General features: G+C 41.7%; 1 protein-coding gene across 3 annotated transcripts in view; it reads left to right on the top strand.

The window, feature by feature from the left end:
- The window catches only part of fam161b (FAM161 centrosomal protein B), a 51,155-nt gene that overhangs the window by 4,038 nt on the left and 25,242 nt on the right, over positions 1 to 21,875 (top strand). For 2 of the 3 annotated variants that reach the window (XM_059961841.1, XM_059961830.1), the window contains exons 2-5: positions 98 to 429; positions 4,054 to 4,199; positions 16,638 to 17,048; positions 18,238 to 18,563. In XM_059961841.1, coding sequence (XP_059817824.1) covers positions 98 to 429; positions 4,054 to 4,199; positions 16,638 to 17,048; positions 18,238 to 18,563 — 1,215 coding nt within the window. The remainder of the gene's footprint in view (positions 1 to 97; positions 430 to 4,053; positions 4,200 to 16,637; positions 17,049 to 18,237; positions 18,564 to 21,875) is intronic. The other variant, XM_059961834.1, reaches the window with a different exon arrangement.

Raw genomic sequence — 21,875 nt, 5'->3', positions numbered from 1 at the left:
CATCCATCAATAAGGTTAAAATGCAGTAAATACGTTTTAATAAAATGATAGTTTATGAATAATTTTAGTTATATGATACTGTATGGTCTTCTACCAGGTTACACCTGAAACTGGTGCAGATTCAGATGATGAATCTCCCAATGTTGAACTCAGCAAGAGCAACAAAGGTGCATTAATGGATTTTCTAAGCCAAGATGAGGGAAATTTGAACAAGCAGTACTATGAAAGGCTTATGACCTTGAAGAACTCTGGTCGACAAAGACTGCTGGCACTGGGCATGCAATATGAGCAGCAGAAGAATAAATTTAAATCAGAAGATGAGGGAAAAATGGAAGACATTGGACTGACAGAAGAAGTGATCAAATTCTTTGCAATGAATGAAGGAAGAATTCCTGCGGACAACAGATCCTCCAAGCCAAATTCATCTGGGTGAGTCTGTTATGGAGTCGGAGTGCAATACAACATGGATGTAAGCCCTTTGGCTCAACCAGTCTGTGCAGCTGGTCCCAGTTTCCTGAGTTCAGCCCATATCCCTGCAAGCCCCTCCTTCCCGTGTACCTATCTGAGTGCTCTTCTCAAGGCGCATTCCATATACTCGCCACTCTCTGCATGAAAAAGTTGCCCCTCAGATCCCTTTTAAATCTTTCCCCTCTCAGCCTGAATCCGTGCCCCCTAGTTTTGGAGAAAAGACTGTTACAATCCACTATATCTATGCCTCTTGAAATTTTGATAATTTCTGTAAGGTTGCCTCTCATTCTTCTACATTCCAAGGAATAAAAATCCAGCCTGGCAAAAACTCGGGCCTTCTAGTCCTTGCAATGTCCTCATAAATCTGTTCTGTACTCTTTACATGTTGTGGATAAACCCACCAAGTTTGGTGAAATTTGTCACCTTAATTCTCACAAACATCATTTAGTTCCTTTTGTTGGCTTATGTGAATTCAACAATAACGTGAATTTTGATAGCATCTTCTAATATAGGAAAACAGTCGGAGATGATTATCAAGAATATTATCACAAAAGTATCTTTCAACACTCACAAACACAAGAGATTCTACAGATGCTGATCATCCAGAGGAACACACATACAATGCTGGAGGAACTCAGCAAGTCAGGCAACATCTATGGAGAGGAATAAAGAGTTGACATTTTGGGCCAAGACCTCTCATCAGGAATGCCTGAAATATCAGTTTTATTCTTCTCCATAGATGCTGCCTAATCTGCAGAGTTCCTCCAGCATTTTGACTTTGTTACTGTCAACACTCGGATATGGAAGACGATATCAAGAAGTATAAGCAAAGAAAGGTGAATAAAATTTAGGAAGGAATTCCTAGATAGTGATAAAAGTATGGTGCTCAGTAAAGAAATGATTAAAATCAAGGATGAGCCCAATTTAGTAACTGGTAGAGTTTGAATCCTTGGAGCCCATTTAACAAACAATAAAATGTCTGAAGCAATATTTTTAAGATAATGACTGATATAATAGAGCAACGTTGATTGAGCACAATACAATTCTGATAATCTGTGCCACTAAGTGAATGTGCATACTCAAAAACTATAGCACGCCAACACACCAGAAGACAGACACAACAACAGCAAACCAGACCCTCTTCCTACCCCACCCCCATCGGGGTTCACTGGCCCTTGTCCTTGGGGCCTAGTGGTATTCCAAAACTGCAAATACTTCACACTTGTTAGCATGCAGGAATTTCAGAAATGTGTTTTTATAAACAAAACAGAACCGATATAGCCGGTTACCTTAAGTCTGAGATTCAATTACCCTTTTTAATAGTGTCTTTCTTATTAAGTCTCATTTACTGAAAGATGAAATGTTACTTTTGTTCCTTATTCATTCCCATCCTGTTATTTCAGCTGTCTTTCCATTGGGCAAGTTAGGAATATTAGATGGAACCTGTAAATTGTATTTCGGGAGTAAATTAATAATAATTTTCTGTCAACAGAAATATTTCACTTCCTTTCTACACCATCTCCTTCAACACACTACTCCTGGGTCTTTTAAAGTCCAAATTATTTTGGATTTTGTTGTATTTACAAATTGGATTATACCAAACATTTATCATATCTACATGGATATTAATACCCACACAACAATGCTTGATCCTCCTTACCAGTGGGTCAAAACCTTGTTCTGTGAAGCTCATGAAGATGATGGTGTGCAACTGCTACTCAGGTTTTTTAAAAAAAAACTATACACAGGCAACTTTCATACCACATTGTGAAGTTCAGGACATATAATGTTAAGACTCACAGACTACTCAACAATTGCAGACCTGAATACCACATTCGATTATAACTTGGGAGCTCAGATGGTTTGGCATCAATATGGCTGCTCTGAGTGATCCATACCATGGAGAGGGGGTGGCCAGTTTGAAAATACAAGCTTACTTTCCTGTAAGCCTACAACTTATTCTCTTGCACATGCTCATCACTCCCTTTGATTTATTTTCCTTTTTGCCTACACCAGAATTATTGAGACCCAAAACACCCGATGATTCCAGGAACATCACTGATGATGTGTCCAGAAGCATCAGTAGATGTATGCACACAACAGTGGCCTCTTAACTTGAGTGCATTAAAAACCTTGCATTCCTGTTAGTACTGTCACCTTTTTAATTTTTAAAATTATGTTACACAGTATAATAATAAATTTTATAGCAAACCTGGTAAGGTTAAATAAAGAGTGTGAAACAGACCAGATAATTTTCAAGGAAGCATTGGAACTGGGATTTAAAGGGAGTTTAATGAGATCCCCATATCTTCCCGGGAAGTGTGAGAATTGGGGCCCCAGTATGTTAGGAGTGTGGGAACCAAGGCACTAGTGTGTTAGAGGGAGCTGGAAGCAGAACCACTAGGATTTACAAATAGTCGGCTAGGGGATTATCAGAGCTTTACTGTACATCATTTTGATGTGGAAGGAAACTGGAGCACACTGGTAAACCAATATAGCAACAGAAAGAATGTGCAAACTCCAGACTGACAGCACCAGAGGTCAGGATTAAATCTGGGTCACTGGAGCTCTCAGAAGAAGCTTCGATGGAAAAACATGCAACATCTTCGCAAAGAGCCAAAGTTTGTGGCATATAACCAGTCACAATGCAGCAGGTGAAATTGAGAAATTATGAGTCAGTATACAGGGAGTTCAGAGAACCTGTATGTAATTGGGGGAAGAGAGCAAGAACTGCTCCCATCCATCCCTTTGGGCACCTACTGTCCCATCTGTTAGAGGGGTGTTAAAAGCTATGGGGAGAAGGGGGGAGAATGAGGTTGAGAGGGATAATAAGTCAGACTTGATGGGCTGAATGGGATAATAAATCAGCCATAATTGAATGGCAGACCAGACTTGAAGGGCCAAATGGCCTAATTCTGCTCCAATGTATTATGGTCATTTAAGCAATGCAGAGGTGATGGATGGTGTGGATACAGGAAACAGGGTTTCGGATGAATTCAGGTTTATAAGAGTGTAGAAGTTAAAAAGCCAGAGAGGAAAATGTTAGTCTGTCAGCACTAGTAGCTGAATAAGGGTTTTGGCAACAAATTGAAACCAGCAGTTTGTCAGTTTTAGATACGGAAAGGCATGTTAGAAGATTACATCCAGTAGGTGTCTGTCTTGCTATAAATTATTGGGATAGCTTCACAGAATTGGATAAAGGATTGTATTCTCAGATCAGCACAGGCCCATGGTGTACTGCCACACAGGTCCTAGATGTATGAAGAGGCATAAATTTAAGGTGATAGTGTGAAGTTTAGGGGGCTGAAAGAGGTAAGTTTTCTTTTACAGCGTGGTGGGTGCATGGAACTTGCTGCCAGGGGTGATGGTAGAGGCAAATATATTGGGGAGATGAAGGGAAGGCTTAGCTTGATCTTGGAGCAGGTTAAAAGGTCGACACAATAACATGGGCTAAAAGGGCCTGTGCTGTGCTCTACTGTTCTATGTTCTGAATATCTATATGGTGTTTGGATGAAATGTTGCATTCAAACAAGCTGAGCTATTCATAGTTTGACTTACTGCCAGCTATTATTATTTCTTTACCAGAAATATAATGAGGAGAAATTCCTACTCTGGTACTGAACACTGCAGTTTAACAGATACAAAGGGATCTGTTAAAAAGGATTTTTTGCAGCCAAAAAAGCCCAGCAGACCTAAGAGTGCCACATCAGCCTGGATCTCACAGATCACAGGTGAGACTTTTCAAATTTATTCACCAGTCAATACCAAGCTTTCCAAATGAGAAATATAAAAGTGAAGAGATGTCTTAATAGACCTATAAGAAAGTGCAAATGTGTTAAAAATCTTGTATGGAAGAATACTTGTATTTAACAACCATATTTCCACATTTAAGAGAAGTTTGTTTAAGTACATGGATGAGAGGGGTATGGAGGGCTGTGGTCCGGGAGTCAGTCAATGGGACTAGGCAGAGTAACAGTTGTGCACAGCTGGGTAGGCCAAGTGACCTGTTTCTATTATGTAGTGCTCTATGACTCTGACATGCATTTCACTTTATGTTTTGACGTACATGTGATAAATAAATGAATCTGGCAAAAAAAAGCTATCCTTTATAGTTGTAGTAAGATCTCCAACAGCTCTCATTTAATTAAAAGGTGGAAATTGCTACAAGCTACAAAATCTGAACAAGACATCTGGGGCTGAATTTTCCTTTGCGATACCCTAAACTCAGTTTCCTTCCTGCAGCTCAGCTGAGACGGATGCTAATAATTATTCATCAGCTGTTTAGTACTGGTAGGCAGGTTATGAATTTGTGCCAAGGACTATGATCTCTGCTAGACTTGTATAAGCTGGAAGACATGACAGAAGGATCAGGATAGCAATGGTAAAGATTGTCAGCTAACTTGTACAGTACTCTACAACCTGAAACGAATGAGAGCAAAGTCATATGTTATTCCTGTGCAATGTTCCATTCAATAATTCTAGTGTTGGGAAATTCAATCGCACTGTGTGTGTGTTGCTGATAGTGTGCTGTGAATCACTCTCAGAATTGTATGTTCAAGGTGGAGAGTCTTACCAGGTAAATGTAGAACATATTTCATGACGTGTAATGAAAATCTTTCTTGAATGAGCAGGGTATGCTACTCTTCACTGTGCAATATTATCACTTTTACAACCACAAGTGAATTTGTCATCTGACATATTTGCTATTCTCTTTACCAGCGAGTTCTCATGGAAGAAAACGGTTTTAGACAATAGACAATAGGCGCAGAAGTAGACCATTCGGCCCCTCGAGTCTGCACCGCCATTCTGAGATCATGGCTGATCATTCACTAGCAATACCCAGTCCCTGCCTTGTCCCCATATCCCTTGATTCCCCTATCCATCAGATATCTATCTAGCTCCTTCTTGAAAGCATCCAGAGAATTGGCCTCCACAGTCTTCCGAGGCAGTGCATTCCACACCTCCACAACTCTCTGGGAGAAGAAGTTCTTCCTCAACTCTGTTTTAAATAACTGACCTCTTATTCTCAATCCATGCCCTCTGGTACTGGACTCTCCCAACATCTGGAACATATTTCCTGCTTCAATCCTATCAAATCCTTTAATTATCTTAAATGTTTCAATCAGATCCCCTCTCAATCTCCTCAATTCCAGTGTGTACAAGCCCAATCTCTCCAATCTCTCTGCGTAAGACAGCCCTGCCATCCCAGGAATCAACCTAGTGAATCTATGCTGCACTTCCTCAATTGCCAGAATGCCCTTCCTTAAACCTGGAGACCAAAACTGTACACAATATTCCAGGTGTGGTCTCACCAGGGCCCTGTACAAATGCAAAAGGACATCCTTGCTCTTGTACTCAATTCCCCTTGTAATAAAAGCCAACATTCCATTTGCCCTCTTCACATCCTGTTGCACTTGCTCATTCACCTTCATTGACTGATGAACTAGGACTCCTAGGTCTCTTTGCATTTCTCCCTTACCTAACTCTACACCGTTCAGACAATACTCTGCCCTCTTGTTCCTGCTTCCAAAGTGGATAACTTCACATTTATTCACATTGAATGACATCTGCCAAGTATCTGCCCACTCACCCTGCCTATCCAAGTCTCCCTGTATTCTCCTAACGCCCTCTTCGCATGTCACACTGCCACCCAGTTTAGTATCATCAGCAAACTTGCTGATATAGTTTTCAATGCCCTCATCTAAATCGTTGACATAAATCGTAAAGAGCTGTGGTCCCAATACAGAGCCCTGTGATACCCTACTAGTCACGTCCAGCCAGTCCGAGAAACACCCATTCACTGCTACCCTTTGCTTTCTATCTGCCATCCAGTTTTCTATCCATGTTGAAACCCTGCCCCCAATGCCATGAGCTCTGATTTTACTCACCAATCTCCTATGTGGCACCTTATCGAATGCCTTCTGAAAATCTAGGTACACAACATCCACTGGCTTACCCTCGTCTAACATCCTTGTTACACCCTCAAAAAACTCCAACAGATTAGTCAAGCATGATTTGCCCTTGGTAAATCCATGCTGGCTCAGCCTAATCCTATTACTGCCATCAAGATGTGCCACTATTTCATCCTTAATAATGGACTCAAGCATCTTACCCACGACTGACGTTAGGCTAACAGGGCGATAGTTCTCTGTTTTCTCCTTCCCTCCCTTCTTGAAAAGTGGGATAACATTAGCCACTCTCCAATCTTCAGGAACTGATCCTGAATCTAAGGAACATTGGAAAATGATTGCCAATGCATCCGCAATTTCCTGAGCCACCTCTTTTAGAACCCTCGGATGCAGACCATCTGGACCCAGGGATTTATTAGCCTTCAGTCCTACCAGTCTACTCATCACAGTTTCTTTCCTAATGTCAATCTGTCTCAATTCCTCTGATATCTTATGACCCTGGCCCATCCATACATCTGGGAGATTGCTTGTGTCCTCCCTGGTGAAGACAGATCTAAAGTACGCATTAAATTCTGTTGCCATTTCCCCGTTTCCCATAACAATTTCTCCCAATCCATTCTTCAAGGGGCCAACATTGTTCTTAACTATCTTCTTTCTCTTCACATAGCTAAAAAAGCTTTTGCTATCCCCTTTTATATTCCTGGCTAGACCGAGCTCATACCTGATATTTTCTCTCCGTATTGCTTTTCTAGTTAAGATCTGCTGTTTCTTAAAACTTTCCCAATCATTTGTATTCCCACTCATCTTAGCCCTGTCATACTTCTTTTTCTTTTATGCTATACAATCTCTGACTTCCTTTGTCAACCACTGTAGCCCCTTCCCCCTCTTTGAATCCTTCCTTCTCATTGGAATGAACTGCTTTTGCATCTTTTGTATTATCCCCAAGAATATCTGCCACTGCTGATCCACTGTCTTTCCTGCCAGGGCATCCGCCAATTAACTTTGGCCAGCTCTTCCCTCATGGCTCCGTAGTCTCCTTTATTTAATTGCAACACTGACACCTCTGATCTGCCCTTATCCCTCTCAAATTGTAGATAAAAACTTATGTTATGATCACTACTTCCTAATGGCTCCTTTACTTCAAGATCACTTATTAATTCCTGTTCATTACACATCACCAAGTCCAAAATAGCCTCATTCCTGGTTGGCTGAAACACAAGCTGTTCCAAAAATACATCCCTTAGACACTCCACAAACTCCCTATCCTGGGGTCCAGCACCTACCTGATTCTCCCAGTTCACCTGCATGTTGAAATCTCCCATAATGACTGCATTACCTTTAGCACATGCCAATGTTAACTCCCTAATCAACTTGTACCCAATATCCACGCTACTGTTTGGGGGCCTGTACACAACATCCATTAGGGTCTTTTTACCCTTACTGTTCCTCAGCTCAATCCACACAGACTCTACTTGTTCCCAAGTCACCTCTTGCTAAGGACTGAATCTCATTCCTCACCAACAGGGCCACCCCACCCCCTCTTCCCATATTTCTGTCTCTACGATAGCACGTGTACCCTGGTACACTCAATTCCCAGGCCTGATCCCCTTGCAGCCATGTCTCTGTTATCCCAACAATATCATAGTTCCCCATTTTCATCTGAGCTTCAAGCTCATCTGTCTTATTTCTGACACTACGCGCATTCAAGTATAGAATTCTTAGCCCATTCCTCCTCTCTTTGCTTAAAACACTGTCTATTGTACCTAACCCAGCTCCTTGAACTTCCATTGGGCTAATTGCACCTTGAATTTTGATGACCTTTTCAAGATCACCCAAACCTTCTACACATTTAACCCCATGCTCCTTCTGACCAACCCTCTGTACATGTAACTTTTCCAGCACATGTTCTGTCTCACCTTTCTCCTTTACACAATTAATATTTGGGAAACGTGCATTCCCCACCTGTCCCTTATCCTTCATCGTATCATCTTCTGTCGTAATCTGGATCCCTGCCCCCTGCACATCTAGTTTAAACCCCCCCGAGCAGCACTGGCAAACATTCCTGCAAGAATGTTAGTACCCCTCCAGTTCAGATGTAGACCGTCCCTTCGAAACAGATCCCAATGTCCCTGGAACAAAGACCAATTATCCAAAAACCTGAACCCTTCCTTCCTGCACCATGCTCTCAGCCTCGTATTAATGTGCATAATCATTCTATTCTTCGCCTCACTCGCACGTGGCACAGGTAGCAATCCTGAGATTGTCACCCTGGAGGTCCTGCCTTTCAGCTTCACTCCTAACTCCCTGAACTCTCTAAGCAGGAACCCCTCACTCACCTTACCTACATCGTTGGTCCCTACATGGACCACTACATCTGGGTTCATGCCCTCGTTCTCAAGAATAGCCTGCACCCGATCTGAGATGTCCCGGACCCTGGCACCAGGGAGGCAACATACCATCCGAGACTCCTGATCTGCCCCACAAAATCTCCTATCTGCCCCCCTGACTGTAGAATCCCCTAAAACTATCGCTCTCTTCTCTTCCCTCCTCCCCTTTCTAGTTGAGGGTTCAACCTCTGTGCCAGAGGCAGGACCACTACAACTCATTCCTGGTAGGTCATCCCCATCAACAGTATCCAGTACGGTATACTTATTGTTAATGGGAATGGCCGCAGGGGTGCTCTGCTCTCTCTGCCTGCTCCCCCTACCTCTCTGGACCGTCACCCATCTGTCTACTTCTTGGATTTTTGGTGTGACTACCTCCTGATAACTCCTATCTATCTCTGCCTCTGCCTCCCGAATGATCCGTAGTTCATCCAGCTCCCGCTCCAACTCCCTAACTCGGGCTGATAGGAGCTGCAGCTGGACGCGCCTTTTGCAGGTGTGGTCATCAGGGACAACTGTGTTGACCCTGACTTCCCACATACTGCATACGGAGCACACCACTGCTCTGACTGTCTCCCCCATACCTGAACTGGATTGATAGAATAAGTCTAAAAAGCACCTAGCGACCTTACCTTCTACCCCTCAGTGAGCAATCACACAAGCTTACCGAAGTCCCCTTACGCCGAAGCCCAGGACTCTGCTTCCACAGACTCCGCTGCCCGCTCGACGGGCACTTGCTTCTAACCACTTAAACCACTTGCTTCTGAGAAAGGGGGCAGTATAGAGAGAAGTTCCAGGTAGAGTCTCAAAAATAACAAACTGCTACTTTACATTTGAGTAACATAAAAGGATAAGGAGTCAGTCACTTGACAGAAGATCTTGGAAATTATGGTGGGATCTGTTTAATTGGGACAGCCATTTATTTGGAACAACTCTTAAAGAACAAAATCTAATCCAGAAAATAGCACAGATTCCCTTTGTTTATTTGGGACATAGATATTGCTGAACAATTTTTAAATGGTGCCAGTCATATGCACTTGCATGACCGTTAGACACCACACTGTACTTCGAGTGAACAGTTTTTAAATAGCGTCAGTAGTGTGTGTTTGTGTTCAAAAAGCAGCAATTTCTGTCATTGATAGTCAATGAGAAATAAGCAATAAGACAATTCAGTACTGTTTGTTCACTGCAGTTTCAAGCATTCAGACTTGGAGATGCCAGAACTGGCTGGGAGTGAAAATGAAATAATTCCACTAACTCAACAAGTTAGAAGTTATGGGGAATTTGAATGTTATAATAAAAATGAAGATTTGGAGGATGCAATCACTGTATGAAGGCAGTCTATTATCTGCACTGGGCATCTGTGCTGATTTGTTCATTTAGAGTCAAATGAATACAGTGTGAATTAATTGATAAGTATTAGGAACTAATGCAGTTTTGTAGTATTGGTAGTATTATAATTTGTTGTATATTTCATTTAAATACATAATGTGTTCCTCTGGTTTGTCTTTTTTTATATAGTTTTAATTATTTCATGAAACTTTGGCTAATTAGGCCAAAATATTCTGGTCTTGATGTGTCCCAATTACCCAGAATCCACTGTACTTGTGAAAAGTGTTTAAGGAAACAAGGTTAGAGAAAGAGTAATTACCTGTGAATGCAGTTAAATGGGCGCCTATAGTCACTGCACAATATTATAAAGAAAGAACATGCAAGATAAAGAAAGGGAAAAGTTAAATCGGCAGGGATCTACCTAATGTGAGCTTGGTTAAGAACATTGAATAGTGCAGCATTAATAGACAGGCCATTCTGCCTACAATGTTGCACCAGTCTTGCTGCTGATTTATACCAAATGTCCTCCTCCTGTGGACATTTAGTATAAATTAGCCTCCAATCCCTTCATATTCGTGTGTCAAGCTAAAAGCTGCTTAAACTTCACCGAACTGCCTGATTTCACAACTATCTCTGCTAATCTATTCTATGCATCTAGCACACTCTGTATATATTTTAAAAAGACCTATCCCTCATTTCACCTTTAAACTACACCCCCCCCCCCCCCCAACCATAAAAACATCTCCTCTGGTTTTGACAGAAAAGATTCAGACTGGACTATCTATGCATCTCAAACTTTAAAAAAAACTATCAGGTCTCCCCTCAGCCTCTGGGGAGAATAATCCATGTTTGTACAATCTTTCCTTGCAGCTCTTACCCTCTAATCTAGGCAGGACCCTAACAGACCTCTTCCGCACCCACACGACATTCTCTATATCCTTCCTGTAATGGGGTGACCAAAACTCCAAATAATGCTCCAAGTGTAGTCTACAGTTTTACATAGCCACAGCATGACTGCCTTGCTATTACACTTAACACCCCTACCAATGAAGACAAGCATGCCATATGCCTTATTTACCAGCTTATCCATTTGTGTAACCACATTCAGTGAACTATGGACCTGGACTCCAAGATCCTAACCTACTCAATACTATAAAATGGTTGACCATTAACTGTTTATTTTCTCATTTCATTTGACCTCCTAAAGTGCAACATTTCACATTAGCCTGGATTAAACTCCACCTGCCACTTCCCTGCCCATATCTGTAATTTATTTACATCCCACTGTATTCTTTGATAGACCACTCTCAGGTCTATCACCTGGCCTTGCTTATTTCCCAAAACCAGGCCCAGTATGTTTTTCCTGTAGAGAGTCTCCACATCGTCTTGGATGTTCTGAAGAAATCCCACCCTACCTAAGTCTTTTGTATGATGAAAGTTACACTCATTACCAGGGAAGTTAAATCCCCCAAAGTTTAAAAGTTCAAACTGAATTTATTATCAAGCTACGTATATGTCACCATTACTATCATCAGATTCATTTTCTTGTGGCCATTCACAGTAAAACAAAGAAATAATAGAATCAATGAAAAACTACACACAGAAGACTGACAAATAACCAATGAGTAAAAGACAAAATGTGTAAATACAAGAAAATGAATAAATAATACTGAGAACATGAGTTGTAGAGGTGATGACAACCCAGTTGTCTCTTCAACTTTCCATAATCTATTTGCATATCTGTTCCTCTACCTCTCTGTGATGATTGGGGGGGGGGGGGCTATAGTATCCTGTCAGTATAATTGCACCTTTCTTATTTTGGAGTTCCACTTAAATGACTTCTCTAGTTTGTCCTCTGCTTGGTACTGCTGTGACATACTCCCTTATCACAAGAGCAGACCTTCCTCCTCTTTTACCCCCACATCTAAAACAACAAAAGCCAGGAAAGTTGAGCTGTTGGTCCTGTCCGTCACACAGCCATGCCTCCTAATTTCAGATACTGATGCAGGCTCTAAGTTCACCCTCCAGGTGTTGAAATCAACACATTTCAGCCCACCAGTCCCACCATGTTTATTAGCATGCCCCTTGCTGTCCTTCCACTCAGTCTGACTTATTATATCTTGTCCTCAAACCTGTTATTGAAGAACAGAGGGAACATTTTATTGTAAGTATGGTTGTCTTCTAGCTGACAAGGTTGCACTTGACAAATATCAAGTGGAAAGGTTTTCTGTTTCAGTTGACACTCATTTCTTGACAGAAAACTAACCAACTGTGTCAGTTGCATGAGAGTCACAAATAAAATCAACAAGGAATTTGGCAGAAGTTGCTTTACACACAGAGAATGGTTAGAATGTGGGCGTAATGATTGAGGTTTACAAAATAAAATAGATGAGAACCGTATGAGGATAAAAGAAATTGAAGAATTTAGTGATAAAACAGAAGGAAGCTCACATGGGCTCAACACCAGTACTCAGCCTCGGTGCTTTGTGTCTGTGATGTAGATGAGTGAAACATTGAAATGAGATTTACTGGCCCTGCAGTATCTTGTATATAGTTTCAATACAAATTTAGTCATTCTGTGATCACTGTTTCCAAGAGGAACCCAAACTCCTCTTGAGATTTTATCTCATTTCACAAGACCAGGTCTAAGAAACATTCCCTTGCAGGTTCAGTAACATGCTGTTCAAGAAAGCCACCACGGATGCATCCTCCTCAAGATTGCCTCGACCAACTTGATTCACCCAATCTATGTGCAAGTTAAAGTCTCCCATGATAACTGCTGTTCCATTCTAACATGCCTCAGATATTTCTTTGTTTATTGCCTGTGCCACTGTAATGTTATTATTCTATTATTCAGTGGCCGATAAACAACTCCCACCAGTGATTTTTTTTTTGCCTTTTCTATTCCTAATCTCTACCCAGATGGATTCAACACTCTGCTCCTTAGATCTTATATCATCTCTCACTATTGCCCTGATCTGATCTTTAATTAAGAGTGCAACTCAACCTCCCTTACCTTCCTGCCTATCCTTCTGTATTACCTGATATCCTGGGATATTTAATTTCCAATCCTCTCCACCCTGCAACCATGTCTCTGTAATGGCCACTAAATCATACCCCTTTGTACTGATTTGAGCCACAAATTCACTGGCTTTGTTTTGAATTCTACAGACATTCAAATAAAGTTCCCTTACACTCATTGTGCTTTTAAAATCTTGTAATCTTTTACTCTTTTGTATTTGACTTTTCTTCACACTTTCTCTTTTTTAAAATCTTTCTTTATCCATACTTCTCTTTTTTCACTTTATCCATACTTAGACCATAAGATAGAGGAGCAGTAGTAGGCCATTTTGCCTATCGACTCTGCTCTGCCATTTAATCATGGGCTGATCCAATTCTTCCAATCATCCCCACTCCCCTGCCTTCTTCCCATACCATTTGATGCCCTGGCTAATCAAGAACCTATCTATCTCTGCCTTAAATGCACCCAATGACTTGGCCTCCACAGATGCTTGTGACAACAAATTCCACAAGTTTACCACCTTCTGACTAAAGTAATTTCTCTGCATCTCTGTTCTAAATGGATGTCCTTCAATCCTGGAGTCCCTACCATGGGAAATAACTTTGCCATATCTAATCTGTTCAGGCCTTTTAATATTTTCTATGAGATCTCCCCTCATTCTCCTGAACTCCAGGGAATACAGCCCAAGGGCTGCCAGACGTTCCTCATACGGTAACCCTTGCATTCTTGGAATCATTCTTGTGAATCTTCTCTGAACTCTCTCCAATGTTACTTCTCCAATCCGTTGAACCCACACCCCTACTGTTTAGTTTAAAGCCATATCCACAGCTCTAGTTATGCAATTTGCTAGGATCCAGGTCGCATCATGGTTCAGGTGGAGCCCGTCCCATTGGTACAGTTCCCTCTTTCCCCAATACTGATGTCAATTTCCCATGAATTCAAACCCACTTCTCCCACACCAATCCTTGAGCCATGCATTTAACTCTCTAATCGTCTGAACCCTATGACAATTTGTACATGGCTCAGGTAGTCGTATGGAGATTACCATCGTTTTGGTTCTGCTTTTCAAATTAGTCGCTAGCTGCTCAAATTCCCTCAGCAGAATCTCTTTCTTCATTCTACCAATGCTGTTGGTACCCACATGGACCACAGCAACTGGGTCTTCCCCTCCCACTGCAAAATCCTCTGCAGGTCAGATAAAATGTCCCGAACTCAGACACCAGGCAGGCAACACAGCCTTCAGGATGCTCTATTCTCATGACAGAGAACTCTGTCTATTCCCCTGACTATACTATCTCTGATTATCACTACACTTCACTTCTCTCCCCCCTGTGGAATGGCTCCCTGAACTACAGTGCCACAGTTAGGTTGCTCATCCTTCCTACAGCCCCACTCTCATCCACACAGGGAGCAAGAATCTCAGATCTGTCAGACAAGTTCAAGGGCTGATGCTCCTCCAGCCCTGTCTCTTTGATCCCACTACCAACCTCACTCATAGACACACCATCTTGTCCCTGACCACAGACCGAACTTGAGGCAGGTGTGACTCCCTCCTGAAACAGAGAATCCAGGTAACTCTCCCCCTCCCTGATGTGCTGCAGTGTTTGAAGCTCAGATTCCAGGTCATCAACTCTGAGCCCGAGTTCCTCGAGCAGCCAACACTTGCCGCAGATGTGGTCACCAGGAACCACAATGGGGTCCACCAGCTCCCACATCATACAGCTACTGCACATCACCTGATCCTGCATCATCCCTACTTTATTTAATTAGCTGTAATTTAGTGACTTTTTATTCAACCACTACAAAAGCCTGATCTGCTACTTTCCAGTGCCTCCTCGCCGCGGCCTCACGTTCCCACTCCTACACTGGTCCACTCACACAATGGCTGCTCTGCTTTGACTCTGCTTTACTTGTATTTGCTTCTGCTAATGAATCGCGAATTCATTGGTCCACCGATGCGCCGAGCCCCACAAAATACTCCTTTTTAAACTCTTCTCTCCGTCAAGTTTCTCATATGAGGGTGCAGTAGTTCAGTCTGAAACCAGTGTATTATGCCTAAACAGTGGAGGCTACAATGGGATGAGGAAGGATTTGGCTAGTGTAGACTGGGAACATGGGCTATATGGTGGGATGGTTGAGGAACAATGGAAGACTTTCAAAGTGGTTTTTCAAGGTGCTCCATGAAAGTATATTCCAGTTGAAAGCAAGGACAGTAAGGGAGGGGAGAGCCAGCCTTGGATAACTAAGGAAATAAAAGAAGGCATCAAACTAAAAGCTCATGCATACAAAGTCGCCAAGATGAGTGGGAAACTGGAAGATTGGGAAAACTTTAAAAAGCAAGTAAGCACCAGTAATCGAGCAATAAGAAAGGGAAGCTAGATTATGAAAATAAACTAGCACAAATTATAAAAATGGGTAGTAAAAATTTTTGTAATTATATAATGCAGAAAAGGGTGGCTAAAGTGAATATAAGTACCTGGGTGGTCAAGAAGGGGGAATTGATATTGGATAATGAAGAAATGGCAGAGGTTTTGAATTACTGTTTAGTGTCAGTCTTCACAGTGAAGGACACATCTAACATGCCAAAGAGAGATGTTATGGATGCAATGGGAGGTGAGGACCTTGAAACAATAGCTATCACTAAAGTGTAGTGCTGAGCAAATTTGTGGTCCTAAAGACAGACAAGTCCGCTGGTCCTGATGGAATGCATCCCAGGGTATTGAAAGAAATGGCAGAAGTTATAGTAGAGGCTTTTGTGCTTGTGCATGAATCATAAAAAGGTGATTTGCAGCTGCAGCAGGCTATCAAGAAGGCAAAAGGAATGTTGGCCTTCATTGCTAGAGGGATTGAATTTAAGAGCATGGAAGTTACACTGCAACTCTACACGGTACTGGTGAGGCCGCTCCTGTAGAACTGCGTGCAGTTCTGGTCTCCTTACTTGAAGGATAGACTGCTTTTTCACAGAGGAGGTTCACCAGGCTGATTCCAGAGATGGGGGCTAGACAATGAGGAGATATTGAGTCACCTGCAACTGTACTTGCTGGAATTCGGAAGAATGTGAGGGATCTTATAGAAACAAAATTATGAAAGGGATAGATAAGAAAGAGGCAGGAAATTTGTTTCCACTGGTAGGTGAGAGTAGAACTAGGGGACATGGCCTCAAGATTCAGGGGAGTAGATTTAAGATGGAGATGAGGAGGAACTTCTTTTCCCAAAGGGTGGTGAATCTGAGGAATTTTCTGCCCAATGAAGCAGTGGAGGCCACCTCAGTAAACATATTTAAAACAAGGTTGTGTAGATTTTTGCATAATAGGGGAATTAAGGGTTATGGGGAAAAGGCAGGTAGATGGAGATGAGTCCATGGCCAGATCAGCTGTGATCTTATGGAATAGCAGAGTAGGCTCGACGGGCCAGACGGCCTAGTCCTGTTCCTATTTCTTATTTTCTTGTGAAAAGTTTGTGTAGCACCTATTTTTTTTTTGTTGTATTACACAATGTTTTCTTCTGAATTGTCTCGTGCAGTCCCTCAGCCATTCAACATGACAATGCGGGAGAGCCAGAAGAATACAGAGGTTCTCAGATCAAGGCTGACGATGGAAATGGAGAAACAGCTGGTGGAGAAGTGGCAGCAGGAAGAGGCAGAATGCCAGAAGAAATTCCGAGCCCTCCCTGTGCCCGGTCACATTTACTTGCAACTTTATGATGAAATCAATGAACGGAATGAAGAGAAGAGAAAGAAGGAAACAGAGAAACGGCAAGAATATCTGCTGTCCACACAGAAACCATTTAGCTTCACAAAGAAGGAAGAAAGCAGGAAAGAAAAGTTGAAACAACAACTCTGTGCCGTAGTTCCAGAAACAGAGAGGACAGTAAAACGGATAAAGAAAATTCCCCGTTCTGTCCAGGACCCATCAGTGAGTGAGAAACTCAAAGGTAAACTAAATAACTAATTGCAACATGTGTTTGGTGTGCAGGAGCATTCTGATCATGTTTTTTTAAATTCAGAAAGAATTCCATATGGCAAAGAATATCTTCAAGTGAGACAGTAACATAATATCTGGCATCTGTCTATCTGATGAAAAATAGGAGCTGACCTGAACACATGCATTCAAAGAACCAATAGCAAGGAATGCATTTTTTTTTCTTCCTGCCCTTGTTCATTCTGTGTCCCTTTCAGCTTATAACATAATTGAAAATTGGGAACTTGCAACGTGAGAAATCTCAAATAGTAAGTCGTGTGTTACATAGCTGCCAAAAATCACCACATCTAACAGCACATTAATTAATTCACTTTTATACTTCACTGCTGACATATGTAATGGGTGCTTTGATACATTCTTGTGAGCCTCAAAATAGATTGTGGTAACAGTCAGACAACTGTCTCTGACAAGAGTGCAGACCTTTGCTTAGCAACTCAGCATAATAAGCAGCTGAGATTAAGTAATGCAGTGGTTGGCCTGAACTGCTGTTGACTCTTCCCGTGTTTCATGGTATAAGATATCAATATTACCAAGTTTATTGGCAAGTATTTTTCTGGTTAATACTGTTTTACAGTAATACAGAGAAGAGTTGCTATTCTCATTGCTGTCATTAGGAATAAGGTACAGGGGGTCAGGTTCAGAAACAGTTATGAACTCAGCAGGTCGGGCAGCATCCGTTGACTGCTCATTTCAATGGATGCTGCCCGACCTGCTGAGTTCATCCAGCTTTTGTACGTGTTGGTTTTACCACAGCATCTGCAGTGTACTTTGTGTTTAGAAACAGTTATGACCCTTCAGACATCAGCAATTTGAACTCGGGGCGACTAACTTCACTAGCCCCTTCATTGAACTGTTCCCATAACTGATGAACTCACTTTCAGGGACTCTTCATTGCATGTTCTTGATATTTATTGCTTATTTATTATTTATTTTTTTCCCTGTCATTTTTGTATTTGCCTGTTTGTTGTCTTTTGTACACTGGTTGTTCACCCTGTTGGTGCAGTCTTTCATTGATTCTATTATGGACACTAGATTTATTGAGTATGCCCACAAGAAAATGAATCTCAGGGTTGTATATGGTGACATATATGTACTTTGATAATACATTTACTTTGAACTTTTTTCCCTCCTATCCCGTGAAGAAGATGAACTTTACAGAAAAATCAGGATTCAGATGAGAGCTGAAGATTTGCTCAAAAAGGCTGCGGCACCTATAGACCATAAACCGAAAAATCCGGTCACTACTAGCTCGATGAGAACAAGACAGGAGAAGCTGAGCTTCCTGGAGGAAAAACCAAAGTTCAAGCCAAGGATAAATCCAGAAATTCCCGACTATACCAAACTGTACAATGCATTTCAAAGAGGAACAAGAAAAGAGACAAAAGTGTCAACAAAATGTGTGCCCTTTGAACTGCAAACATCAAAGTTGCCACCACATCAAAGTAAAGCCAAGACTATAGTACCAAAGGTATATCTTTCAAGTACTTTCTGTCTAGTGGGAAGATTTTATTGGAATTAATCATGCTCTTTCAACCATGATGTATTTTGAGAATTCCAAAAATCTTATCCACACTCCGAACCTTAATCTGAAACCACTCAGTAAATTTATTGACCTTCATTTGTTGGCTCAACCTGACAGCAGATTGTTGACCTGCTTAACAGAATTTTCCTAGATTTAAACCCACCAATTGCACTGCTCTTGCCAGGTTTCATCAGTTTCAGTTAAACACAGGATGGCAAAAACCTGCTCCTCTGTATAGGGTCCACGAAGTTGATGCTGCTTTGCCTCACCTCTATAGACTGTGTGTGTCTCTCCTGAGTAAATACAGGTGTGAAAAAATCATTTAAGATCACCCCCAATTCTTTTGGTCCACACATGGAATCTTTCCATTCTGCTCTTCCAGAGGACCAATTTTGTCCCTTGCAATCCTCTTGTTCTTAACATATCTGTAGAATCCATTAGGCAACCTCATGCCACGTTTTAGTCCTCCTGATTTCTTTCTTGTGTGCTTCTCTCGCATTTCTTACACTCCACCTCATTTATTCCTACCTGTCTATACCTGCTATGCACCTTTGTTTTTCTTAACCAGGGCCTCAATATATCTTGAAAGCCAAGGTTCTCTACACTTGTTATCTTTACCTTTTTATTTTGACGGGCACTTACAAGCTTTGTACTCTCAAAATTTAATTTTTGAAGGCCTTCCACATATGTTTTGCCAGAAAACAGCCCATCCCAATCCACACTAGCCAGATTCTTCCTGTTACCATTAAAATTGGCCTTTCTCCAATATAGAATCGCAACCTGAAGACCAGGCCTATCTTTTTGCATATTTACTTTGAAACTAATGGCATTGTGATCACTAGATGCAAAATGTTCCCTTACACAATCTTCTGTCACCTGCCCTGTCTCATTCCCTAATAGCAGATCAAGTATCACACTCTCTCATCTGAAGTAATTGCAGAAGAGGGAAGAATGGGAAATATTAAAATTGAAACTTAATATATGGGTAATAATAAAGAAAGATAAATACACAACAGTATAATTGCTAGATCACATGGAGTTGGCTGTAGAATATTTTTCTTGCATAGTCACTTGGAATTGAGAATAACTTGCTTCCTTCCAGTCTCTGGGTCCTGAGATAAATTCTGAGGTCATCATGGGGCTTACAGGAAGTGCTTGATAACACAATTGGGTGAATAATTGAAGTTCTTCCACTATTTACACTGCGGTACCTTGTACTCCTCATTCATGGACCCAGGGTTCTTACTACCATCCCATAATAGCAGAATTGTTGCATTTTTTTCGTAGGAGCTTTTGAGCACATCCTCAAATCCTTTTAAAGATTAGCTATATTTGTCACATGTACATTGAAACAGCAAAACATACATACGGCATTTGCAGATTTTCTCTTGTTAGGGAAATGTGTCATTTGCATCAATGATCAGCACGGTCCGAGGATGTCCTGGGGGTAGCCCACACTGGTCACCATACTTCTGGCAGCAACATAACATGCCCACAACTTACTAATGCTTACGCCTGTGGAATGTGGGAGAAACACGGCGTACCCTGAGGAAACCAAAGTGGTGACAAGGAGAACAAATCCCTTGCAGACAGCAACAGAGGTTTAACCCCATTGGCTGCGCTAATCACTTTGCTGCCAGATTTTTTTCCTCCGTCTAGCAGATAAATCTTTTCCATAGCAAAGCGATATATTCAGATATGGTATATTTTGATATCTGGGTTCTGTCTACCTGAGCCTGTATGATACTGGCAAAGAAGATCCTGATATGATTGGTTTATCCTTCTAATGGATTTGGAGGCAATGTTGATGATATTTGTCGGTGCCTTTTGAGTGCCTGCTCCAGGGAGTCCAAGGCTCAGAAGCATGTTCAAGAGCAAGAATCACTGTTGTGTGCAACATTATCAATTTTTGTTGATATGGAGGTCTTTAATCTTCAGTCACCCATTTCCTCACATGGCTAAAGGCTGTTCTGGTTCACTGGAAACATGCGTGAATTTGATCACAAGATATGTTGAGATATGACCCTCATTTTCCATTGTCTTGTGGTGACCCTCTATGGCAGAGGGCAATCTTGTACAGTAGGGGCATGTTGGTAGAGAACCTCTCTTGTGTAGGTGTTGAGCATTAGGCGCATCCTCCGATATACTTGTCTGAATGCATCGGCATTGATTTGGATCTCAGTCTTCAAATATCTGTAAATACAGGTGCTGTCTGTGTATTGCTCTTTGACTTCTGAGGTGGGAGTGATTTTTGTTCTGGAGTGGAATCAATGAGCATTTTCCAATACTTCTGCATATTAGTTCCACTTCAGTGAGAACATTATTACAGGCCAAGTATAAAATTACAGCTTTAAAAATTGAAAAGAGCGATGTAGCTCTACTTGACACAATTCTGCACTCAGATTGGTCATGTTAGACCCTTTTGGTTAGGATCATGGTTTGCATGCTATCAAAATGTGCATTGAAGATGGAGATATAATTCTGTGGTGACTGAATCTGATGAGAGAGCTCTTTGACCAACTTATAGATTTTAATAGAGTTGATAAATACCGTACACAGATTTTGCTGTAGGTCCGTGCATTTATCCCCAAGGTTGGTGTGTGATAAAGATCACGTTCACTCTGTGTTTAGATTAATAAAACCTGCATTCAGTGGCCACTTTATTAGGCACCTGTTGTACCTAATAAAGTGGCCACTGAGTGCATGTTCATGATCTTCTGCTGCTGTAGCCCATCCACTTTAAGGTTTGATGTGTTCTGCATTCGGAGATGTTCTGCACAACACTGTTGTAACGTGGTTATGTGAGTTACTGTTGCCTTTCGTCAGTGAATGAGTCTGGCTGTTCTCCTCTGACCTCTCTCATTAACAAGGCGTTCTCACCAACAGAACTGCAGTTCACTGGATGTTTTCTGTTTCTCACACCTTTCTCTGTAACCTCGAGAAACCGTTGTGCATAAAAATCCCAGGAGATCAGCAATTTCTGAGATACTCAAACCACCCCATCTGGCACCAACAATCTTTCCACGATCAAAGTAATCAGGACTGAGAGAAAAGAATGCCAGTATATAGCAGCAGCACCCATAACCGAACAGTTTTTGCTTAAATCACCACTCCCCCACCCAGTTCTGTCTGTCCATCATCCCCTTCCCTCCCTATTACCTACTGTCCCATCCCCACTTTGTATTGCTATATACTGGCAGTCTTTCCTCTCCCCCACCCCCCCCCCCACAGTCTTGATGCAAAATTGATGCCCAAAAC

This window comes from Hypanus sabinus, chromosome 2 (genome assembly GCF_030144855.1).
Source record: "Hypanus sabinus isolate sHypSab1 chromosome 2, sHypSab1.hap1, whole genome shotgun sequence".
Lineage (NCBI taxonomy): Eukaryota > Metazoa > Chordata > Chondrichthyes > Myliobatiformes > Dasyatidae > Hypanus > Hypanus sabinus.
Note: the sequence above shows the minus strand (reverse complement) of the source record. Positions and strands in the feature narration are given on the sequence as shown.